General features: G+C 42.1%; 1 protein-coding gene and 1 long non-coding RNA gene across 2 annotated transcripts in view; one reads left to right on the plus strand and one right to left on the minus strand.

Moving 5' to 3' along the window:
* FER1L6 (fer-1 like family member 6) overlaps positions 1 to 26597 on the minus strand; it is a 155953-nt gene that overhangs the window by 14419 nt on the left and 114937 nt on the right. Inside the window, 10 exon segments of the mRNA XM_041769620.1 lie at positions 4039 to 4202; positions 5514 to 5755; positions 8342 to 8440; positions 8928 to 9016; positions 11706 to 11848; positions 13782 to 13942; positions 16125 to 16295; positions 20572 to 20672; positions 20674 to 20700; positions 26285 to 26410. Of these exon segments, the coding sequence (XP_041625554.1) occupies positions 4039 to 4202; positions 5514 to 5755; positions 8342 to 8440; positions 8928 to 9016; positions 11706 to 11848; positions 13782 to 13942; positions 16125 to 16295; positions 20572 to 20672; positions 20674 to 20700; positions 26285 to 26410 (1323 nt within the window).
* LOC121499100 lies at positions 14380 to 18592 on the plus strand. Its single transcript, XR_005990010.1, has 3 exons — positions 14380 to 14613; positions 16825 to 16982; positions 18499 to 18592. It is a non-coding gene; the product is annotated as an uncharacterized LOC121499100 (long non-coding RNA).

The following is a 26597-nucleotide window of genomic DNA, read 5'->3' on the forward strand; positions in this document are numbered from 1 at the left end:
GAGAGAGAGAGAGAGAGAGAGAGAGAGAGAGGCAGAGATACAGGCAGAGGGAGAAGCAGGCTTCACACAGGGAGCCCGACGCAGGACTCGATCCCGGGTCTCCAGGATCACATCCCGGGCTGCAGGCAGTGCTAAACCGCTGTGCCACTGGGCCTGCCCCCTGCCTCTCTTTCTGTTCTCTCATGAATAAATAGATAAAATCTTTTTTTAAAATGTCCCCAAACAACCTGTGTATCCTCTGAGTCTCCCACCATTAAAATCTATTTGTCCCCTCTCTTATTTCTTTGGCATGTTGTTCTCTGGTTTCTACCGTGACACTTAGTCTTATAAATAAATGTGTGTTGATGTGTTTGTTCTCAAAGAATATTTGTTGGACACTTCCTATGTGCTCAGTACACTGAATAAAAAGAGAAGCAAATCATATAATCTCTTTGATGGTAGGGTCAATGTCTTAATTGTCCCTGAATTTAATGAGCCATTCAGTAAAAATTTATTGAGCATACACTATGTGCCAGACACCATGTTAGATACTAAAAATTCAGAAAAGGAACTGAAAGAGAAAGTGCACTCTCTGGACTCAGGTTGCTCACAGCAGAACCATGACATATACAGACAATTATAAATCAGGATGACTAGAGCTATGGAAGCATGAAGGCAAGCCAGCCTGTTCCAGACTAGGGTATCAGGGAGGATTCCCAGAGGAGGTGACTGCTGAAAAGAATCTCAAAATACTTAAGGGGGAGGAGTTTTCCCAGAGAAGATGCGAGTCAAGGCATTCCAGGCAGAAGTACCAGTCCATGGAAAAGCAGGGGTGTGGGATGGAACAGGCAGTGGCTGGGGATGAGTAGCTAAGGATGGCTAGTGTGGTTTGAGAGGAGGAATGAAAGGTGGAACCATGAAGGCTTTTAGCGTCTATACATGTCTCTACTAGCTTATTCCCCACTCACTTTGCAGTGTATGCTAGCCTATGTCTGTCTTCACCATCCCTTTGAACTGCTTTTTAAATATTGAGCTATAATTTCCATACATAAAGTCCCTCCTTTTAGGGATCCCTGGGTGGCTCAGCAGTTTGGCACCTGCCTTTGGCCCCGGGCATGATCCTGGGGTCCCAGGATCCGGTCCCGCATCGGGCCCCCTGCGTGGAGCCTGCTTCTCCCTCTGCCTGTGTCTCTGTCTCTGTCTCTCTCTCTCTCTCTCTGTGTCTATCATGAATAAATAAATAAAATCTTTAGAAAAAAGTCCCTCCTTTTAAAGTGCACAATAGATTTCAGTATATCCACAAAGTTGTACAGTCATCAGCACTGTCTAATTCCAGAAGAATTTTATCACTCCAAAAAGACATCCTGTACTTGTTAGGAGTCACTCCCCATCTCCCTTCCCTCCAGCACCTGGCAACCACCAATCTACTTTCTGGGGGGTTGCCTATTCTGGACATTTCCTATAAATGGAATCATATAGTATGTGGTCTTTTGTGACTGGCTTCTTTCACTTGAATGTTTTCAAGGTCCATCCATGATGGAGCCTGTATCAGCACTTTATTCCTTTTTATGGCTGAATTATATTCCATCATATGGATATATCATCTTTTGTTTATCCATTTATCAGTTGATGGATGTTTGGATTTTCCACTTTGGGAAATAGTGCTGCTATTGAATGAATGAATAGTGAATAGTGAATAGCAGCACTAATGAATAGTGCTGCTATGAGCCTTTGCAATACTACTTTTCAAAAGGTCACCTCCATATTGCTAAATCCAAAGGACACTTCTCTGCTTCTTTTATGACCACTCAGGGGCATCTGACACAGTGCCCCAACTGTCCTTCTCCAAAGATACTCTTCTCTAGGTTTATGTTTCAGACACATTTTAATCATTTTCTTCCCACATTTCTACCTAATTCTTCCCCTTCTTCGATTGTGACCCTCTCCCACTCATTGTCCACATAAGCAATGAGGGATTGTGTTTCCTATGTGAGTCAGATCCCCTCACCTCCCTGCTGGAGACCATTCAGTGGCTTCCTTGCTTTGAGGATAAAATCCAAACTCTTCAACATGGAGTCTGTGGCCTGTGTGATTTGGCTCTGGTTTCCTTTCCACTTCATTGGCATCACCCTCATTCAACATTTGCTTGTTGTAGGGGGGCGTTGTATTTTCATTCCTCCCCTACCCAAGGGCCTTTGCCTGTAGTGTTTGCTTGATGACACACTTCCTCTTGTCTCTCTCTGATGGCTCCCTACTTCTCATTCTTCAGGACTCAAAAGTTCCACAGTCACAGAAAGGCCTCCCACCACCCTATGGAATGAGAATATCTGCACTGGATATGCTTTAATTCAGCACCTTGTTTCCTCCCCAGCCCTTGTTTTAAGTATTTGGGTTCTTGGTGTGCATGTGTGATTCTGCATTTGTGCTTGTCTGTCTTTGATGTTGGACTGTAAGTTCCATGCTGGCAGAGACCTATGTCTGTTACAACTCAAATTTTATTCCCAGGGCCTATCACTTAATGGATGCTCAATAAATATATGTTGTATGAAATGAAGAAAGAAATGTGACAGAAATAAAGGGTCAACTAAGATCAAATGAAAAAACAGAAGTCTGAACATAGTTGGCAGACTCTAAAGGGCTATAAAAATGTAATAAATGATGACTGCCAGTATGTCATCATGCATACATAATTACTGTCAAATTTATAGAAACAGGAATTATGTCAAAAGACATGAATTTGGATTTTAGGACTTGGCAGTCCCCATTTCTCAACCTCATGCTGAACTCTGGCAACTCTGACCAGCGGGCCATCAGCCCTTCTCTTAGGGATGCGTCATGCCTCCATGCTGTGCTCTCAGGGTTCTTTCTGCTTGAAGTAGATAGCCACCCTCTTCTTCATCTAGAAAATGCTTTTTTTGTCATCCTTTGCTCTTGAAAAAATGCTGCTCTGCTCTGCTTCACTCCTCAACACCCTCAGAGAGAATTAGGTTTCTCCCTCCTCTTGTTTCCTCCCTGTGTCACTTATACGTTGACTATTGGATGCATGCAACAGGGTTGTTGACACATCTGTCCCTCTCACTGGACTCTGAGCTGGTTGAGGGGAGAGATCATGCTTACTTCATTTCTGAGTTCATTCATTCATCAATTAATTCACTGACTGAGCTTCTGTTATGTACTAAGCCTGTGAGGCCTGCAGCCTCATTCTCTTGACCAAACCTTGTCCATCAGAGGGGGTGCAAGTGAGAATGACGAGAAGGGAAAATCTTCCAGAAAACATAATAAAACTAGACGCCATGGAGTCAGGCCAATCAGGTGCAAAAGGAATCCCTGCCTTTCACATACATTAGGCCCCTATAGCAGCAAGAGAGAACCAGGTGTGACCAGAAGGTTCCAATCCAGGTGTGCTTTTGCCACTGGATGCAGGAGCTGAGGGGACAATATGCTCTCTACCAAGAGGAGGACACAGCATGGAAAGGTGCCACCAATGCACTCCCTTTCCTCAACCCTGCCCATCACATGGGTCATCCACCCTCCTTTATGGAGGGATATTCAGAAGGCTTCGAGAATTTCCTTCCTAATGTTTGCAAAAGGACTGAGCGCCCACAGCAGGTACCACAAAGTACAGACCAGGCTGGTGATGCGGGGGAAGGGGAAATGGCTCTCTCCAAGTTTTAAAGTCTGGATCACTTTCAAAATTGAGTCCCGCATTTGAGGGTGAAGGGATGAAGTGGCTCCATTAAGATTGTACATTAGTGAAGACCTAATGCATAATTTCAAGAAATGTGGGAAAAAAATAATGCCAGGGGCACAAATTCAAGCCAGAGGTTAGAAAACCACCCTGACATGGCTATTAAATCAAGCACGCTGAAACACAGAAGCTTAATGCATTTATAACATTTTCAAAATTCTTGCTTCTCAACAGAATTTTTGCCCTACAGTGCTCTGTGTCACTTCAAGGCACTTGGCTTGACGTTTACAAAGTGACTCATTTAAAGAGCATGATGTCCCCTGCCTGCCTGCCTACCCCCACAAGCCCTGTCTCGTACAGCAGCCACTTACCGTGAGTTCCTTGCTTTTAGCAAAAGGCCACCAGCCCCGCACACGCTTTTGCTGGAATATGGAGATCTTGCTCTCCTCACTTGCATTTTCAAACTTGGTGAGTTGGCAATCTTTGGCAGACTTGGCTGCTCGGGGGAAACTATTGAGGTTCATTTCCAAGGAGCCTGTGAAGAGATACCCTTGACAGTTATGGAAGAGCTTCAGTATCCATCACCACCAATCATTCACCCACCTGTTCATTCATTCATTCCTTCATTAGTCCTTCAACCAGCATCACATTGGATCATTAGTATGTACTAGGATTTGAGGGATACAATATGACCAAGATATGTTTGGTGTCCTCAAGGTACCCAGTGTGGTAGCAGGTAGAAGACAGGGCAGGGCTACAAGATATAACCTCCAAGCCTCAGTTTCAGGTGTTGTCACTATTGGGCATCTTGTCAACTCCCTGAGTGCACGGGGATTCTGTGCCTGTTCTCTGAGTTTTCTGTGCCTTAGCATGGACCTGCTTCTCCCCCAACTCACCTCTCTCTTTGAGTCCCCTAAGCATTTCCAGTTGGAGGACTAAGTCTTACTGTCTTCATAGTTACTCTCCAAGACCTTAGTGGGCTCTCAACAAAGTATTTCCAATGAGTGACTATTATGGAGAATAAGAGTATTTATTTTATCTCTCTCTCTTTAATAACCTTTCCCTATTACAGAATATTTGTTAGTGGTGAGCATTTAGAACATGTACAGAAACCAGAAATTAATGGAAAAGTTTTCCATAATGCCATCCCCCAAAAGTTGACCACTGCTCGACACATTAGTTCTTATCCTGTCAGTTATTGTTTTTTTACCTCTCTCTATCTCTGACTCTGATACATATAAACATGTATTTTGCAGAAAGGGGATTTTTTTTCTATACTCTTTTTTTCACTTAATTGCATCCTGTACAACTATCCAACTTATTAAATATTCAAATATTTTAATGGCTACAGGACTATCATTATTGAGTGTTATGTGTGTTTTTAAATTATATTTTTAAGTTATTAAATCAAGTTATATTTTATATTAAGTTATATTAATTTTATATTTAATTATATTAAATTAGATTTTAAAATTAGATTTGAAGCTGTACTTTAAATGTACAGCTCCAAACACTCTCTGAGGTATGTAATATTACTATCTCTGTTTTATAACTGAAGAAAAATGAGGCATAGAGGGGACTAGTAACTAGCTCACAATTTAACAGCTTTTTAGCAGTAGAGCAAAGATGAATTTAAGTCTATTTGAAAACGTGTCTTCCACTATAAGGATACGCCGTAACTTATTCAGCCAATCCCCTACTAATGGCTGTTTGAAGTGTTTCTAATTTTTTGCTATTCATAAATAGCACTGAAATTATTATCTTTGTAACTAAATCAGACCAAGCTCTCCAAAAACTGGGGCAAAATCCTAACATTAATATGAACTTTATGAAGCCACTGGCTTACCCAGAAAGTCATCCGAGGACAGCCTTTCAAAATCCCAAACCTGGAGCACTAGGACGGCTGGTGTCTTACACTCCATCTTCTCTAAGGAAAAGATGTTCTCCCTCTTGGTAATGACCATTTGCTTCTCAGCTGGGAGATACTGAAACGGAAACAGGAAGCGCCAGTTGAAGTTCCCCTCACCAGTCAGGCTGTTGTAATGCACGTCTGTTTCCTGCTTGTCATCCTCCAGACCCTTTATCCACCTGAATAAAGATGGAGAAAGAATTAGAGGGTGCCTGGGTGGCTCAGGGGTTGAGTGTCTGCCTCAGGGCATGATCCTGGTCCTGGGATCAAGTCCTACATCAGGCTCTCTATGGGGAGCCTGCTTCTCCCTCTGCCTATGTCCTGCCTCTCTCTGTGCCTTTCTCATGAATAAATAAATAAAATCTTAAAAAAAAAGAAAAAGAATTAGACATCCCGAGTCCCTGAGTACATTATTCAGGCATCACTATAATCAAGAGTGATTTGACTCATTTCAGTGTGATCACAGATTGTAGTTTTTAAATTATGATAGAGTTAGATTCAGATGGAACTTTCTTTCCATTGAATCTGAAAGAGAGAAACAGGAATAAAAGGGTCTGAAACAGAAACAAGACTCTAATTCTAAGCCAGGTTTGAGAGATGTCTCCAGTTGTTCTGGGGTAGACCTGAATTCCCATGTAGTAAAGAGGGAAGACTCAGGAAATGTGAAGAGAAAGTAATCAGTTTCCTTTCTCCCTGGGGCCACCTCTATACCCACTAGCCTGGGGCCTCTACAATTGGCCTGGTTTAGACTCTCAGTATCAAGTCTATGGTTGGCTCCCTCCTCTCTGGTTCTGAGAGTGTATCTCAAAACCCAGCAGGCCTGCATCGACGTGGCATGGAGGGTATAAGCCTGTCTGAACCCACCTGGATTGTAATCCTGGCTCTGTCATTACTAACTAGAAAGCCCTGGAGAAGCCCTGTGCCTCTATTTCATCTGGCAAATGGAGGCCATGACAGGACCTAGTTGATAGGGTTGCTCTGAAGAATTACAAGAGATAATAGCTGCACAGGGCTTTGTGTACTCCAAGTTACATATAATGTTATTTCCTTTTAGTATTACCTAGTTATCCTCCTCCATCTCTAGTATAAAGTAAGCTACCATTAATACATCTTCCCCTAGTACTTTATCCCTGGTGAATTATTGAGAAAATAGGTGCTTTTAATTCAAACTAACTGGTAATTCCAAACCACTTGTTTTCTGAAAGCAGATATCCCTTCCCCACAGGTCACGGAAGGATAAAGACCTTCTTCATCCCAGAGGAGTGGTACCACTTAGTGTACAGATGCAATTATTTAGGTAAAGATGGTGCTCGCTCAACCAATATATATGTGGTATCTGTTATAAGGCAAGGAGTGAGCTAGTTGCTAGAGGAGTAATGGAAGCACACAGAGATGGTCCTTGCCTTCATAGAGATACCACCACAGAAGAAAGGGGCTGGAGAGATGAGGCGGTGGTAGAAGTCACCAGGAGACATGTGCAAAGGCCCTGTGGTGGCATATTCTGATGAGAGAAAGAAGCTTAGAATGACTAGAGAGCACAAAGCAAGGAGTGAAATGGAGCTGAAGAGATAGGGGGGACAGTCAGATGGGATATTTTAGAACATATTAGGGATCTGAATCTGTGTCCAGACAAAATAGGATGTCATTAAAGGGTTTAAAGTACAGGACTGATTTGATCAGATTGTATTTTGAAAGGATACCCATGTTTCAGCATAAAGAACAAGTTGTAGGAGGCAAGAGTGAATACAAAGAGGCCAAGCCACATGGTATTGGTACTTCAGTGGCCTCAGCAAGAAATGATGGAGAGAAAGACTATGGTGGTGGAATGGTGAGGATGGAAAGGGACAGTGATGACGGCTATTTGGGAAGCAAAATGGACAGGAATCAATAGCATATCAGAAATGGAGGCAGTGAAGAAGGTTCCTTGTTTGGGGAAGGCAAAGAGATACTAAAATGAGGCTGAGATGAGCTCACTACTTCTGAAATGGGTTTTATCGAAGGGGGGGACATCTTTGAGTCACTTTCGCTTCTGATTCTCTACCACCTCATCTGCCTCCATGCCTAGGGGCTCAAGGGAAGCTTGCCAAGGCATTTGTGTCACAGCTGAGAGAGGAAGAAAGAGAGAGAGAGAGAGAGAGAGAAAGAGAGAGCGCACAAGCACGTGTAGTTTCCTAGGTTGGCGTCTTTCCTACCAGTAAAACTAGCATAGGGTAAGGTGCAACTTTTAGCTTTGTATTAGTCTTATAATCTTCTTAACAATGAATCTCTCATCAGTTACACTATGTCTCTACATGCTTCAGGTGTAAAGGTATTTTGAATGTCACTCAAGAAGCTTAGGTATACAACATTTAACTGAAAGAGATGTTTACATAATAAGATTTTCTCACAGGGACGCCTGGGTGGCTCAGCAGTTGAGCATCTGCCTTTGGCTCAGGGCGTGATCCTGGAGTCTGGGATCGGTCCTACATCGGGTTCCTTGCAGGGAGCCTGCTTCTCTCTCTGCCTATGTCTCTGCCTCTTGCTCTCTTTGTCTCTTATGAATAAATAAATAAAATCTTTAAAAAAAGTAAGATTTTCTCACAAAAATATTTTCATAAGATAATTCGTAGCAAAATGACTAAATAGTATTTGACAAAGGAAGTGACTTTATCTAACAAGGTGACTAGATGGACTCTTTCTGTAGGAAGTGGGTGGAGTATCTTCCATGAGGCATAGGTTTGGCTAGGGGTCAAAGAGGGGAAGAGGGGGGATGTTGATGACCTTACCCTTTAACATAAATATCACTTGATTTTTGTCCTGTGAAGATATTCTCATCCTCTAAAATGACATCTGCAGTGTTCCAGATGGTTACTCTCAGTTCGTACCTGGGATAAGAGAAGGGAGCATTACGTTGACGACCTTGAAAGCCGAGTCAGCTGGTGTCTATGGGATTCTGGTATTACTGTGAGTCAATAGGCCTCCTCAACCTGACCAAGTTCAAACATATCAACACTCAGGATCTTGGTTCCATCAAAACCAAGTGTCCCAGCTGGAATCACCAAGGACATGAAGTTCTCTGAGCAGAAATTGCTTCCATTAGCTGACAGTTTTCAGAATGTTGGAAAATGCTGAGGTGCAGTAGCCCCTATGTAAAGCAGAGGCCAGCATTTCAACCATCACCACTGCTACCATTATTACCACTCATCCCTGTGGTAAATGGCCAGATGGAAAGTGAAATGTGATTATCAAGCGTTGACTGATCAATGTAACTGCTGTTACAACGCAACAATCAATATAATTTATCAAATGTCAAGATCTTTTGGTAGGCTACCATAGTCTCTTCCCCTGAAAGCTGGGCTGCAGCTGACGTACCCTCTTGGTTTCCTTGGTGAAATGTCAACAGGTGGTCCAGGTTGAGGCATATCTTTGGGAAACATGTCCACCCACATCTGCAGGCGGCCCTTGTTAAGAAAAGAAGATATCCTTTAACTTAGGTGGGGTGTCACATGGGCAACTGCTCATTCATGGTTTTAACAGACCCCTTTACTAGAAATAGATGTTAATTATATATCATATCTTATCATATGTATATTATTCTTATTATACATGTTTAGGATATTTGTTGACAAAAATAAAACTTACATTTTTATTAAGAATTAGAGCATATATTAAGAGCAGGTGAAGGGCAGGCAAATCCTTATTGAGCACCTACTATGTGGTAGACACAGTGCAATGCATTCAACAAAACATTACATGGGGGATCCCTGGGTGGCGCAGCGGTTTGGTGCCTGCCTTTGGCCCAGGGCACGATCCTGGAGACCCGGGATCGAATCCCACGTCAGGCTCCCTGCATGGAGCCTGCTTCTCCCTCTGCCTGTGTCTCTGCCTCTCTCTCTCTCTCTCTCTGCATGACGATCATGAATAAATAAATAAAATCTTTTTTAAAAAAAACATTACATGAATTCTTCCAATATCCCCAATGGGTAGATGTTATTATTTCTACTTGACAGATGAGAAAACATCTTGCCCGTGCTTACATAGGCAATATGTAGCAGAGTCTGGATTGAACCCTTGTCTGTTGACTCCAGAGACTCTGCTTTTTCTATAAACTCCTAAGGATTAAAAAGATAATGCTGTCTGTCAGAGGTATCATGCCTCATTGTTTCCATTGTGCTTTAACATCATTATCTCCATACATGCTTACCCCAGCTACATTTCTGTATTAAACATAAAAAAAAAAAATCCAAGGCTTAGAGCAGGCAAAGAAATGATATGAGTCCTGTGGCTAATTAGTAGCAGAATGAGGCCTCCCATCCATTGCTTTGAACCCCATACATCAGAATTTACCTTGTTGTAAGGGATCTGAGTGCCTGTGTGGGGAGAAGGCCCAGTGGATTTAATGCTCAGCTGTGTTATATATATTCTCAGTACTCTATCAGCTCGGACAAAGGTGAGTGATCAAGAGGGCTGGGATGGTAAGGGGAGATTTTCTATGAAGGAAGTGGCGTTTTCAACAGAGAAGGGAGGATCTGTAGGATTGGGTGAAGGAGTGGCTTTGGCTAGAAAAGAAAATGGCTTTCTTGGGAAAGGGACAATGTAAGCAAAACGTTTAGTATTTGGGAAGAGAAGAACCAATTAATGGAGGTTACAATCCTAGGGTCTCTAAGGAGACCTTAACGTTCACTTGTAACCAAAGAGCCACATGGCAAAATGATGGATACCAGTAACCAAATGATTTTAATTTTTTTTTTATTTATTTATGATAGTCACAGAGAGAAAGAGAGAGAGGCAGAAACACAGGCAGAGGGAGAAGCAGGCTCCATGCACCGGGAGCCTGACGTGGGATTTGATCCCGGGTCTCTAGGATCGCGCCCTGGGCCAAAGGCAGGCGCCAAACCGCTGCGCCACCCAGGGATCCCTAACCAAATGATTTTAAACATCTGGTAGTAAACTTCAGGAACCAATCACAGGCTTCTATATCTGATAAAAGCTTATCCTTTCAAGACACTCTCCCACACATGCTATCACTAGTTTTATAGCCCACCACTGCTGAGATGGCAGTGTGGGTGTTCCTGCTCCATCAAAGTCAAGCTCATGTGTTTTGCCCAAGCAACACAGTGAATGAGTCCAGAGATGGGATAGGACTAAGACTCAAACAGCCTGGGTGAAATCCCGCTCTACTACTTAATAGCTGAGTGACTTTGAGCAAGTTACTTTAACTCTTTGAACCTCAATTTCTTCATCTTAAAAGGATCATAGCAAGTACACAATGAGGCTGGATAAGGAAATAAAGGTAAGGTGACCCATACACCCCTCTTTGTCTAGGAAAATTCTGGTGGTGCCCTTTGTACCAGCTTAGTTATTAACAGCAACCTCTTCAATTCTCAAAATGGCCATCATTTGGATAAACAAATTTATAGTGATCCTAACTAGGTGAGATAATCTACATAAAGAGTCTAGTACATATTATTAATATTGCATATTAATATTAATTATATTAAGATGAATAATATTACATACTATTAATTATGTAATATAATTAATAAGTACGTATCAGGAAGGCTCTTAATAAAGTTGATCTTCCCTTGTAACTCATAACCCGGATCTCTGGTTATTTTTTCCACAGAGCTTTCTCTTGCCAGTTCTTCAAAATAAGTCACCATCTATTGCTTCTCTGAGAAAACTAATGGCCTGTGGCATTACTGATAGATTTTGGACAAGGTCTGGGGCATGTCAGATGGGTTTTGAAGTTTCTCAAATATCAGCATTCTTTCAAAAGAGTGTGATAACTCAAATCCATTAAAAAGGCAAAAAGCACTAAACCCAACTCTTGCTTTAGGGCAGAATTTCTCAATCTCAACATTACTGACATTTTGGGCTGAATAATTCTTTGGTGTGGGAGGCTGTCTGTGCAGTAAGGGATGTTTGGTTGTATGTCTGACTTCTACCCACTAGACGCCAGTAGCACCCCCACACACTTGAGACAACCAAAAACATTTCCAGCCATTGCTAAAGTCGGGGGCAGGGAGGCAAAATTGTCTCTGGTTGAGAACCACTATTCTAGGGCACATGAAATTAACTTTTAGGGATAAAGTACTGTTCCTTGGGGATGAACACTCCTACTGGAGCCAGAACCATCTCGGCCACTACCTGCTCCATTCCTGGCTTATCCTTGTGGTACAGCGGCCGACTTTCTATGTGCTCAGGAACCAGTCTACACCCAACCTCTGGCATATCCTCCCATGAGTGTAAAACCTTGAGGGCCAGGTGCTCATAAGACTCCACCATCTGCTCTGCAAGGAAGAGAGAAAAATAAAGATATTTGTCAGATATAGGTTCCCGTAATGGAACAGAGATGGGCTGTCAGGCACGCTTTTAAATGCTCCCTTAAAGGTTAAATTTAAATGAACCGAGGCACAGGGAGAGATTAAAACTGAAAAAAGACAAAAAGGACAAAAAGAAAATGGAAAGAGATGGGGGGAGGGGATGAGAAGGAGACAGGAGGTTTAGAGAGCTGAAAGTGAGACGGGTCGACAAGAAGACCAGAGAGCAGTCAAGGTCTGAGTTAGGGGCTCCATCTGCCCCTTGAATCTGATTCCTAAAGAGCCTAAGAACTGCAAGCTTGGCTTTGAGGTACTAGAAAGGATATATTTCCTGGAGATATAAGACTGCTAACACCATAGTAGGAGAGGGCATTTTGGACCAGGGTGGTCCTGAATAAGGTAGTGAAGGTCGCATAGTATCTGTTCGTGGAGGTCTTCCCACCAACACACCTACTCATAGGGAAGATTCTCGAATTGGTTATCTTACCAAAGAAGGTGATACATAATAAAAACTACTGATAGAAAAAGTACTTGCAAAAATAACACAAAAGATGCTGGGAAAAAATCAAATCTTTTTGATAAAGTTTAGAATGGCCAAATTTGACACAGGGAAGTTGAATTCAGTTTTTTTTAAAAGGACACACACACACACACACACACACACACACACACACACAATCTCCCAATAGCAATAATTACAATCAGTAAAAGTTGATGGGTATAAACACATGATCTGTGAACTAAAATCTGTAAACATAATCTGTGGACATAAAGTTTCATTGGTTCTTGACCAACTAAAAGGAACATCATTTCAGATTTTTTTGGGCAAAAAAAAAAAAAATATATATATGGTTTCATCATGAAATGTAGAATACTGACCAAGGAATTAAATTGGCCTAAGAGAGTATATTGTGAGAAAATATTTTTCTCAAGAGAAATTCATTAATAGGTCATTAATATCTTATCTAAATGTCAATTACTCTACATGCAAAAACCTTCAAGAGGTTCTTAGGGTAAAAATAACAAGGTGAAAGAAATTTAGGCATCAAAGTGGTGGGATCACCATAACACTGTGAGAACACCCAGTGATATGTCCTTAATTTGGTGCTTTGCATCAGAAATTCTGAACCTATGCATACTTATAGGTCTGCACTTATTGATTTGCATCAAATGGACGGGAATGTTATTATGCGAATTGTTTTGTATCATTAAGTAAAGTAAAGGTGGTTTTTTTCTCATCCTAAATTTATGAAAGCCTCTCTGGGATCTTCCTGGTATATCCTCCTGATGCTTATATGGAAAATTTGCTTCCTGGTGCTGAAATAAGAGAGTTGTTGGCATACTATTTCTTGGGGTAATTTGGTATGTGTCCAATTATTTATTTTTATATAATATTCATTTTAAGGTTACTGCCTACGACACGACAATCCCATTTGTGTGATATATGCTATAGAAATATCAGAAATATGCAAAAATATGTATAAGGAAGTTCAAGGTGGCATCGTGTCACTACAAAAAACAATGGACAGAATGCAACTAAATGACACAACCATAAAAAGGAGTATTATCAATGACAGTCTCAAAGAACAAAGGAAAAGCATCACAATCCATTAGAAATAGAAAAAGCAGGATACAAAACTATATATGGTACACTTCCAAGTCTATGAAAATATCAGACACACACACACACACACAGACTGTGGAAATACACCAGCATGCAGCATGCTTATCTCCGAATTTGGGGATTCTGAGTGATTTTCTTTATCCTCCTTACTTTTCCGAAGTCCCTACCCATGAGCGTGATTAGTTTACAATAGATGGCCACTATCCCCCACCACAAATACCACCAGAAACAGGCATTTCGAAAGAAGGGCATGTCAGCAGGATACATTGTGGGAATTACCAGTGTCCTCCTCCATGAAGACTGTTTTTCCAGAAAAGACCTGATTTCCTATCTGTATCTTCCCAGGACAAAAGTAGGGTCCATCTAGTTTGTTGTCTTTGCAGAGCTTTGTGAGGATTTCAGTGGGTTTGGATGTGTCTCTCCAGGCGTTGTATCCTTCTCTGAAAAGAAGGGGAAGGATGGGTAGGGCGAGGCCTGCCTTCTTCTGGGAGGACATACTCAACGTATCTAGTAAAAAGACCACCTAAGTATGATCTGTGGTTTCCTTCAGATTTCTTGCCATTCTATGCACTTGGGGTAATATTAGTTGTTTTGTTTTCTCTCTTTTCTAGTTCATATCTCTGCATCTGCATACTTGTATGAAAGGCAGGACTTCTGAGCAGCTTGACATAAAAATCCTTTGCAGATAGTTTTTGTTTGGTTGTGTTTTTTAAGACATGTACCTTAAAAAAAACTGAAGTGGCATTCACATAAATATAAAATGGACCAATTCAGTGGCATGTAGTACATTCATAATCTTGTACCACCACTACCTCTACCTAGTTCCCCAAACTTTTCATCACCCGAAAAGAAAACCCTGTCCTCATTAAGTGGTTGCTCCTTGCTTCCCCTCCCAACCTAGGCTTTGGCAGTCAGCCATCTGCATTCTGTCTGGATTTCTTTGCATGAGGTTCTTGTGTACTTTTGTTCTGTCCCTTACAGAAGAGCCATCTCTTCTGCTCCTTGGTGGTTCCACTGTCAGGAACAGAAGAGGCACCATCTTGGCCTGTGGCTTCCTTTCCTGATTTCAGAGGGAGAACAACTAATCATTCTTTGAATGGCACCTTTTCAGGTAATTGGGATTGTAAATACCTCAGGGTTTACAAGGGCCCAAAACTGAACTGGATTTCTAGGCTATCAAAATAATGATTTCGGGGGTCCCTGGGTGGCTCAGCAGTTTGGTGCCTGCCTCCAGCCCAGGACGTGATCCTGGAGACCCGGGATCGAGTCCCATGTCAGGCTCCCTGTATGGAACCTGCTTCTCCCTCTGCCTGTGTTTCTACCTCTCTCTCTCTGTGTCTCTCATGAATAAATAAATTAAATATTAAAAAAATAATGATTTTTAAAAATAGTGAAAGACCCTACAGAATGCTTAAGATATAAGAGTAGGTGCCACTAGCAGCTTATAAAATGACATGGATAGTGTGAGGCCAACTTCAGGGAAAAACAACATAGGAAAGATACTAAAAGGAAATAGTTAATTTTTTACATAAGTTATGTCTGGGTGGAATAATTTAAGCATAATTTTGTACTTTCAGTATTTTCTCAATTTTCTGCAATGAATATATATTATTTTACATTCTTTTACATTCAAGAAAAACATTTCTAAAATTACACCATGGAAATCTAATGAATGTTCTTATATTTTTCTGGCTGAAATTCTTAAGATTTTTCTTAAGATAAAACACACTTAAAAAATTAAGCTCATAGTCTGTATTTTAAAATAAAGCAGGGCCGCCCGGGTGGCCCAGTGGTTTAGCGCCGCCTTCAGCCCAGGGCGTGATCCTGGAGACCTGGGATTGAGTCCCACGTCAGGCTACCTGCATAGAGCCTGCTTCTCCCTCTGCCTATATCTCTGCCTCTCTCTTTCTCTCTCTGTCTCTCATGAATAAATAAATAAATCTTAAAAAAATAAAATATAATAAAATAAAGCAGAGGGGCACCTGGATGGCCCAGTCGGTTAAGTGTCTGGCTCAGGTCCTGATCTGAGAGTCCTTCATTGGACTCCCTGCTCAGTGGCGAGTCTGCTTCTCCCTTTCCCTCTGCCTTTCCTTCTGCTCATGTGCATGCTCCCTCTTTCAATCTCTCTCTCTCTCAAATATGTGAATAAAATTTTTTGGAAAAAAATTTTTAATGAAGTAGAGTCTAAAATCATTGTAAAGAGTGAGAGCTGGTCCATTCCTGCCTCATGGTAAGGTAGGGATAACACCTCAACGGGTTTTGAGAGAACTGAATGAGATACAGTGTCTGGTATATCATAAGCACTCATAAATGTTCGTTATACTTAACTGGGATATTGGCATTTGTGTTCTATTATTCTTCCTCTAACATCATTCTTCACCTGCAACTCTGCCCACCAGGCCCAGCTGATTGAGTGAACATGTTGATTCAGCTCTTGACTCTTGAAGAACCTCCCCTGGGTTCTAAATCAGTGCTGCCTCCCCAGCCCCAACCACCCTCAAGGGCAGCGCATGGTTTCCCCAACCAGCTCTGCTGAGGTGGAACCCCTCTGAGACATTCAAGCTGAGCTTTGGCCGGACCCAGCTGTGTCTCCCTCCCCTGCCCCTTGCAGGAAGAACTTACATCTCATACTGGCTCTGCAAGCCACAAATGGCTCGGTGTCTGCTGTAGAAACGGTTCTCCAAGTCAATCTTGGTCTCCCCAATTAGGTCATCTGTCCCGATCATGTCATGGTCGTAGATCAGGATGGAGAGCAGGGAGTCCTTTGGGAATGTGGCCTGGATCTCAAACGACCTGTGGTCCAAGGAAAGGCATTAGGAGTCCAACAATATCTGGCTATATAGGGGACGTCTCCCCACTTTGCTCCTAGCTAGCCTGTGGTTCATAGGAACTCACTAAACACTCAGCAAATACTCAGTAGGTATTTATTTGGTTTAGTGTTTCATTGAGACTTAATCAGTTTCCAATTCCACCATGAATTTCCAGCAGCCAATAATCTTCCTTTCCATGGGTCATGTCCTACGGTCTTTGTTTTGGGTGACAGCAGGATGGGCATGAAAAACCTGGGGGTTTGGTCTCAAACAGAACTGATTTCCATTTTTAGATTTGAATCTGCAACCTTCCAGGTGTAAAATGCTGGGAAAATTATTTCATCCCTCTTGGCCTCGCTATGTGTAAATGAGGATCAATATATCTTCTTTATAATATACCATGGTAGTTAAATGTGATACTGTTTATACAAAGTGCACATTTAGCTTGCAGGTATTCAACTGGTACCCAATGAATTGCCATTTCTTTTCCCCTCCATTGCTGCTTCATGAAGCAATTCCAGCTGAGTTTGTTTTAAATGAAAAGGCTTTTGAAGATGGAAAATTCTGAAAACAGAGTCGCAGGACTGCAATGCCATCTCTGCAAAATTCTGAGACACAGGACCTTCCTCCATCTCTGCATTGCTGAGAGGCCTGGCTTCAACTGCAGAGAGTAAGCAATAAATGTCTTCTGGAACAGGAAGGGATCTCAGGAATCACCATATTCAATCCCTTCATTTTACAGATAAGGAAATTGAAATCCAGAGAATGGAAGTGACTTTCCTAGACCATAAGTCAGGTCACAGTAGGGTAAGGACCAGTTCCTTGACCGCTAGTTCTGAGCTCTTTCCATGATACCACACCAATGAGATGTGTTCAAAGGAAAAGCAGTGCCGTGGGATTTCCTGGAATGATGCATTATCCATGCTGATGAGCATTACAAAAGATAATTAAGGAGGGTACTTGCACTGATGAGTACTGAGTGTTGTATATAAGGGACGAATCACTGAATTCTATACCTGAAGCTAGTATTGCACTGTATGTTAACTTGCCAGAATTTAAATTAAAAGTTGGTGGGAAAGAAAAAAGAAGTAAATTTGGAGTGAATTTAGGGAAGTGTCTTGAAAACAAAATAAAAAACACATGAGGGTTCTCCAGCTGTTCCCAACTCTGGCTGCCCTGGGACAGGTGCAGTGACCCAGTTGGTGATCGAGGGACCAAGAGGGGGTGGGAAGAAAGGGAGATGGAATGAATGCTCATTATTTCCCTCTGTGTCCACAGGCCTGTCTGGTTTGCTGCCCTTGTGGTCAGATTCACTTAGCCCTGGCTTTCACTATCCAGTGTGGCAGCCTCAGACATCCCAGCACAGCACCCCCAGTCAATTAAACCTCCCCGAGGGAGAGGCAGAGAGGCACCACAGCTCCACTGCCTGTAACGAATGGACTGAAACACCTCTAACAGGCTGGAGATATGGCCGTGTGGGGAAGAAATCTGTATGTCTTCCATCAGATGGCATAGTATTGCCTGGAGCTCCAAGATGTAGATTCCAAACCAGGCTTAATATTCTGGAGGTGTTTCACAAGGAAGGCTCCATCCACTATCTCTGAGGTTGGCCATCACAAGGCTGCTGTCACCGAAGAAGGATTTATTAAGTGCTTAACTACTCTGGCAACTGTGACAGAAGACTCAGTTGCTTTGGCCCATCTTCCCAAGAGGAGTGTTCACAGATGAACCTCTCCTGAATTTTCACTGGAGCCATCATAAAAGAACTACCAGGAACAGTTCACCATTGTTGGACTTCCAGTCACTTAGGGAGACAGTAGGCTTATACCGACTTGGGAGTCAGTGGGATACTACCTCTAAATACAATGATGGTTGAGAAAAAGAAAGCACTGGGGTGTTTGGCGAGCTAGGTCAGCAGAGCATATGACTCTTGATCTTGGGATTGTGAGTTTGAGCCCCATGTTGAATGTAGAGATTACTTTAAAAAAGAGAAAGAAAGCATCATGAAATGGTTAAAATTGAGCCTTGTTGAAACACTCAGTACCTCTAAGATTCAGAGCCAAGATGTCCCATTGTTTCTTTGTTCATTCATTCATTCTTTTATGTATTCATTTGTTTATATGACATTTATTATATACACTTTCTGTGTGCCATATGACATTTATTATACATTTTCTGTGTGCCAGGTGCTGTGAATTAAGAAAATGAGGAAATGCCAAAGTCTGTGGACATATACCACCTCAAGATGATGCAGAGTGACCAGGGCCTATTAAATCTGCCTGGAAATTGACAGGTTTGTTTATCCATCTTTTCATTCATTCACTCTACAAATACTTGCTGAGCATCTTTCTGCTCTGTGCCAGGCCTTGTTGTAGGTTCTGAGGATGCAGCATTGGACATACTAGACCAAGTCCCTGCTCAAAGGGAGCTTAGCTTCTTGTGGGGAGATGAGAGACAGCCAATTAACAAAGAAACATATCAATTTATGTCAGAAGCAAGGAGGAGTAATAGCAGGCAAGGCTCCAGGACATCAGGGACATCCTCATTCAATGATGTCTCAGAGAGGGATTCCCCAGACCCCTGCTTGGGGACTGGAGCCCTCTACTTTGCCTACTAGAACATGAAGGATTGAGCCAGCAAATTCTGTCCCTGAGTAACAATTAAAAACACACTGAAGAAAGCATCTACATACTGCTAGCTTCTAGCAGAAGCTCTACGATGCTAGAAGCTGGAGGGAATATTCCATCATCCTCCTCTTTTGTTTACCATAGCCATACAGGAGGTAATAAAACCAGTCTAACTCATGGCACTGCGGTGGAAGTACCTAATAAAAAGTGACTACAAAGCACTTGGCAAAATGAAGTGCCGGTTACATAAATGGCAAGCAATAATAAAGGTCATCTCTGGATCAGGGAAGCAAGGGTAAGTCTCCCTGGCACCATTGTTTTAATCATTCTCATTAATCTGAACAGGCAAGATCACTTATTGCTTCATTTCCCTCGGAGCTATAAAGTGTTAAGAGGTTCATTCTGATCAAATGTCAGAGGGTCCACAGTGATCACGAAAGTGTAAATGAATTTAAATGAGGCTGATGGAGAGTTCCTCTCATATGCTTCTTGTTACTCCAGAAAAAAAGAAATTAAATACACTTAGGACATCTCCATTGCTAAAATGGTTATCATGGGAGAGAGGGAGGAAGTGAATGTGTTCTGAGTGTCAACTACATGCTTGCATAGACCATGTGCCAAGTGCTTGTGTTTACTCTTTTAAAGGCCACTGAGAGTCAAGAGTTATTATTGTTTGGTAGAAAAACTGGGATCAGAGCCATTAAGGCACCTTCATAAAGCTACACAGCTTACTTGCAGCAAAATGTAACCCATGTTTAACAGACTCCAAAGTCAACAGCTACCACGTACACAACCCCAAGCAGGGAACACAAATGTGTTAGAGGACCAGGGGGGCCCACAAGGTTGCTGTGAGCTGGAGAACACCTCATGCACCTAAACATGCACAAATGCAATGTGCGTTGAAACACTCTGCAAAACACAAGCAGAGGACACAATTCAATTTGTTTACTTCAGGGGTCGCCTCAAACGAGCTGCAAAATGATCTGATGGAAAAACCCCTTTGATGGGAGACAAAAGACCAAAGGTATGGCCCCTTCTCCCCCAGTCATGAGCTATGTGAACTTAAATAAGTTTCTCAACCTCTCTGGGTGGCACTTGCCTTGTTTATAAGAAGGAAATCTCTCTGTTCAAAGGCAGGAGGCTGAAGATGACTATTTTAAATTTAAGACCTAAGAAAATCATTCTTGGAAAACTATGAGCATGAAAATCACCATGTACCACCAAATTCCTGAAGGGACCAAGGAAAGAACTTAGCGCTTCTCCATGAAGGTTAATTTTGCTTAGTTTTTGTTTTTTTAAGATGTTATTTATTTATTTGAGAGAGAGTGAGCGAGTGCGGGGAGTGGCAAAGCCAGAAGCAGTCTCCCTGCTGAGCAGGAAGCCTGACACAGGGCTTGATCCCAGGGTTCTGAGATCATGACTCAAGGTGAAGGTAGGCATGTGGCCAGCTGAGCCACCCAGGTGCTCTCCACGAAGGTTAGTTTGATTGGCTATTACCACAGGCAGAGTCCAGCTCTTAACTTTCTGCCACACTTACTCAGACACGCACGAACATACACCAGCCCCTCCATGGAAACACAGCAGGAGCAAACACACACAGGACAGCATCTCATGACCCACATGGCCACTGACCTTCCAAATACTGGGTTCAGTTGTTTGGGGATGTATTTGTCCCGGTCTTTGATTTCCGTTTGGCCAAGCTTGACCACAATGTAGGGATCCGCTTTGCCATCCTGGATCAGCAGGGCTGAGATTAAATGCCTGGAGAGGAGAAAGAAAATCCTTTTGGTCCAGTGGTTCCCAACATTGGCTGCACACTCAGATCACCTGGGATTTAAAAATATATATGGATGCCTGAGTTCCATCCCCAGATTCTAATTTAAATTGGCCCCTAGCTTTGGGACTTTTAGAAGCTCCTTAGATGATTCCATGGTGCAGCCAAGGTTAAGAACCACCCCTTCAGCCTGTCCATTTTGATGCTGAAAGAAAAGTTATCATCTTAGGTTGAACTTTCTCTGAAGTCATGTCCTCAGGGGAAAGCAGCACTTGGCACAGAGTAGTGAGCACTGAGCTGGACATGAGCCCGAAGGCATGACTTTGGATTCTAGTCCTATGTCTTATGTGATCTGGGGCATGCTATGTCTCCTCTCTGAGATCTATCTGAAAAATCACGGGGTGGGGGGGACCTGAAAGCCTATCCCACACCTGATGGGCTCTGAATCCATGACTCCATCAGGCTGGCATTTAGCACTGGCCACCTGAGTAATGGTCTGCGTCTCAGCGTGAGGTCTGCTTCCAGAGAACCTGGCTTAACCCACCCCAAAGACAAGGCTTTCTAGGTGATGTCCCAGGTAGGGGGCTGGTGAGGAATGATAAGACAGAGAAACTGCAGAAATGACAGCTGGGTAAGAAACTATGCTATTTTTAATATTCTGTCCTCCAAATGGAATTCATAAGCACACAAGGCTCTGTTTTTAAGGATGCTCATCAGATCATTGTTTAATAGCAAATTTGTAAATAACCTGTCAATTACTTAGAAACTGAATCCAAAAGATCCTTTCCCCATTTGTTCTCATCTCATCACTCAGTTTTTATTTTATTTTTTTTTTCATCACTCAGTTTTTTTTTTCATCACTCAGTTTTTAAAAACATTTTATGCATTTATTCATGAGAGACACAGAGAGAGGCAGAGACATAGGCAGAGGGAGAAGCAGGCTCCCTTTGAGGAGCCTGATGTGGGACTCAATCCCAGGACCCCAGGATCATGACCTGAGCCAAAGGCAGATGCTCAGCCACTGAGCCCCCCAGGCATCCTTCATCCCTCAATTTTAATCCCTGACATAGCAGTTATCTCTGACATTCATCTCATTGAACTGTTCCTCTGCTTATTTTTGTCCTTTCTTGATCTCCACATCACCCCTGGCTAGTATGGGATCCCCATCAGAGCAAGAGTGCTGTCTATCTTATTCATTACATTATCTCCAGACCTAGAACAGGGTCTTCTTGATATTTGTTGAACAAATGAATAAATGGGTACTACATTAATTCAATAAAACACTAAGTGTCTACTACAAAGAAGGGAACACCCATATGTATTGACCTGGAAAATGTCCAAGTTATACTAAGTAAGAAAAAAAGAGATCAATATATAATGCATGAAGCAGGATTCATTAAATAACTACTTAGATGTAGTTGTAGACAAGTGTAAATACAGTTGACTCTTGAAAACATGGGTTTCAACTGTGCAGGTCCCCTTCTATATGTTTTTTTTTCCAATAAATACAATACAGTACTATAAATGTATTTTCCTTAGGATTTTCTTAGTAACATTTTCTGTTCTCTAGCTTATTTTACTAAGAACACAGTGTATAATACATATAATACAGCAAATATGTGTTAATCAACTGGGTATGGTATCAGTAAGGCTTCAAATCAACAGTAAGCTAGTAATAGTTAAGTTTGGGGGGAGTCAAACGTTAGACATGGACTTTCAACTGAGGGGGAGTTGACACCGCTCACCCCCACATCATGGTTCAATAGTCAACTATAGATATGGATGTATGTATACATTCTTAAGAAAAATGAGTCATTTCTGGGGATAGAATTGTAGAGGCAGGGAGATTTTATTTCTTTCTTGGAACGACTTTTAAGTAGTAGTATTTTTTTTTACATTTTTGGATGTTCTATTAAATTAAAAGATTTTTAAAAATAACTCATTATTTAGTCAATTGGTTACATCTTAGCATGAGAGAGCAAACCACACAATCACTATTACTGGAAATGTTGATGCAAGGTGCCACCTGTCCCTAATCATAGGGAGCCTATCCTCTCCACAACCAGGGCTGCCACCCACTGAATCTTCGTTTGTTGGAGCAGTCCTCCCACCTCCCCCACTTCCTGAGCAGGAGCACAATTTGTATTCCTGGCCTTTGTGGAAAGGATCCCAGACACATCAAAGGTGTGTTGTAGATATTTGCTGAATGAACAAATAAATAGTAATTGTCTCCAACCTCCTTCCTGCTGTTCATACCCTCTATTTCTGGGTTCCTTTAAACTATGTCCCAAAGAGCCATAGTTCTGCAAGGTTTTCTGTAGATGGGGGGAGAAAGGTATGGGCAAGAAGTTTAGAAAGTGCTGTTAAAGATTCCACAGTTAAATAGGTTTCTTTGCTTCTGGACTTCTCACACCATGAATGTGCTAAAGAGCTTTGTGAATCCCAGAGGATAGTAAAGGGAAAAAATATTATATGCACTATTTCTCAAACGTATTTGAACACATGGTCCATTTCCTGAGGAATACCTATTAAGGGTCTCTCCCATGACATGAGTGACCTCTTGGACAAAATTTTGAAAAAGGTAGTCTAAACTATCCTGTGGTTGGGTAGGGTTTTTTAAAGGTTTATTTCTTTAGTTGAGAGAGAGAAAATGGAGAGAGCACACAATGGAGAGGGACAGAAGGAGAAGGAGAGAGAATCTTAAGCAGACTCCATGCAGAGTGTGGAGCCCGATGCAGGGCTCGATCCCATAACCCTGAGATCACAATCCTGAGATCATGACCTGAGCCAAAAACTAACAGTGGGATGCTTAACGGACTGTACCACCCAAGTGCCCTGAGTGGGTGTTTAATATAGGTTACCTGGAACTGCCAGTGATTCTTTATAAGCACTTGTAATCTTTCCAACTAGATGGCCACTTTCTTGAGGGCAGAGACTGCTTTTTTTTCATCATCACATCCCTGGTGATTATAACATGCCAGGACCATGGTGCTAGGGGCAATGCTGCTGCTCAGGACACATGGGAATTGCATCATGGAATGGGAACATTTTAATTTTCCCTGAGTATTAAAGAATAATTCATCTTTGCTTTATGCTTCATTTATGTTTCTAAAAAATGATATAGGCAATTTAAACAAGGAATTTTGTATAAAATAAGATTACTGCAATCAAATAGGATATGAAAATCAACTCCAAGGGCAGTATCCTGAGAACAAATACATGTACCATAAAGGTTTGGCAGGGATTTGCTTTGACTGAACATCAAATTTGGCCACAAGCTTCCAAGCAATCAGGCCAAAAAGTTTCATAATTAAAGTGTAGTGCTCTCAACCAAGTATCAGACTCTTAACTATAGAGAAAAAGCAGATAGTTACCAGACTGCAGGTGGGTGGAGGGATGGGGGAAATAGGTGATTGGGATTAAGGATGCACTTGTTGTGGGGCACCTGAGTGGCTCAGTGGTTGAGCATCTGCCTTTGGTTCAGGTCATGATCCTGGGGTCCTGGCCTCGAGTCCCACATCAGGCTCCCCACAGGGAGCCTGATTCTCCCTCTGCTTATGTCTCTTCCTCTCTCTCTGTGTCTTTCATGAATAAATAAAATATGCACCTGTTGTGATGAGCACCTGGTGATGTATGGAAGTGTTGAATCACCATGTTGTGCACCTGAAACAACATTATACTGTATGGTAACTAACTGGAATTGAAACAAAAACTTATTCCATTGTATACATAAACCACATCTTCTTTATCCATTCATCTTTCTCAGCCATTAGAAACGACAAATACCCACCATTTGCTTCAACGTGGATGGAACTGGAGGGTATTATGCAGAGTGAAGAAAGTCAATCGGAGAAGGACAAAGAGTGTATGTTCTCATTTATTTGGGGAATATAAATAATAGTGAAAGGGAATATAAGGGAAGGGAGAAGAAATGTGTGGGAAATATCAGAAAGGGAGACAGAACATAAAGACTCCTAACTCTGGGAAACGAACTAGGGGTAGTGGAAGGGGAGGAGGGCGGGGAATGGGGGTGAATGGGTGGCGGGCACTGAGGGGGGCACTTGACGGGATGAGCACTGGGTGTTATTCTGTATGTTGGTAAATTGAACACCAATAAAAAATTAATTTATTAAAAAAAAGAAAGAAATAATGCCATTTGCAACTACATGGATGGAGGTAGAGTATATAATGCTAAGTTAAATAAGTCAGAGAATATATAGTCAGAGAACAATACCTACTGATATTACATATTTTTGGAATTTAAGAATCAAAATATATGAACATATGGGTGGGGGGGAAGGGGAGAAGGAAATAAAACACAAGAGGCTCTTAACCATAGAGAATAGAGGGCTGAAGGACAGAGGTCGGTGGGGGGATAGGCTAGATGGGTGAAAGATGTTGAGGTGGGCACTTATTGTGATAAACACTGGCTGTTGTATGTAAGTGATGAATCATTGAATTCTACCCCAGAAACCAGTTGTTTACTGTATACTCACTAGGTAAAATGTAAATTAAATAAACAAATGAATTGATTTAAAAAAAGGAAACAAAAACTTAAAAAAAAGAGGAAAAAAGTGTAGTGCTCTCATCAGAAAGTAGGAAGCTTAGAACAAAAGCAAGATTTTTCTTGGAAATACATTTGAAATGAAATTTCTGACTGTGACAATGCAGAGGCAGAGCCACGAGGGAGGATTTCACAGTGATCCCTGCCCTGTTCTGCCCTGGTTTTGCTCTTTTGCCAGTGAGCTTCCTGCTCTAGTCCTATTTGGTTTTCTTTCCAGCTATCAGGCAACCACAAGACAGCAAATGAAGCTACCCAGAGCAGTCTAATATGCCTGGGAAGTATTTTTCTTAAGTGAAAAGCCAGCAAATGTGCATGTTATCAACCAAACTTCATACCTCCTGCTATGGACTGCAGTGTGCATTTTCAGAATTCTATGTCTAAGCCCTTAACCCTAATTGACTGTATTTGGAGACAAGGCTTTTAGGCTGCTAGTTTAAGGTTAAATGAGGTCATAAGGGTGATGCCTTAATCCAAAAGGACTGGTGTCCTTATAAGAAGAGGAAGAGGGGATCCCCAGGTGGCTCAGGGGTTTAGCGCCTGCCTTCGGCCCAGGGTGTGATCTTGGGGTCCTGGGATCAAGTCCCACATCAGGCTTTCTGCATGGAGCCTGCTTCTCCCTCTGTCTGTGTCTCTGACTCTCTATGTCTCTCATAAATAAATAAATAAAATCTTAAAAAAAAAAATAAGAGGAAGAGACACAAGCTTTCCCCCTCCCTGTCTCTCTCTCTCTCTCTTTCTCTTCTGTTCATTCACACACTCTTGGTGTGTGTGTGTGTACAAGTGCATGTGTGCTCACAGAGAAAAGGCCATGTGAGTACATGGTAAGAAGGTGGTCACTGACAAGACAGGAAGAGGGGCCTCACCAGAAACCAACTCTGCTGGCACCTGGATCATGGACTTCCAGCCTCCAGAACAGTGAGGAAATACAAGTCTGTTGTTTATGTCACCCAGATTAAACAACCTGAGCAGACCAAGACAATTCCTCAGAGAAAACAAGGATGGCTTACCGCAACGATGTACACCCTAATCAGGACTTTGACCGGGTGGTTGGGTGGAACCCCTTGCTGGATTCTCAGCTGCCCACTGTCCTCAATGCCAGAATCCTGGGGGCTTTTGTAGATGCAGAAGGAGCCCTAGAACCACAAAGTACAACCCAGTGAAACAAGACAGTCATATGCTCTACCAAAAGCCAGGGAGGGCATAGTGCTAGGAAACTGATCATAGCCTGGGACCCAGCAGGACTTGGCACTACCCTTGTGGCACTACCCTTGTGTCTGGGTGTCCTCAGGCAGTTCACATAACTTGCTTGCATCTGAGCTT

The sequence above is a fragment of the Vulpes lagopus genome, chromosome 9 (assembly GCF_018345385.1).
Source record: "Vulpes lagopus strain Blue_001 chromosome 9, ASM1834538v1, whole genome shotgun sequence".
Lineage (NCBI taxonomy): Eukaryota > Metazoa > Chordata > Mammalia > Carnivora > Canidae > Vulpes > Vulpes lagopus.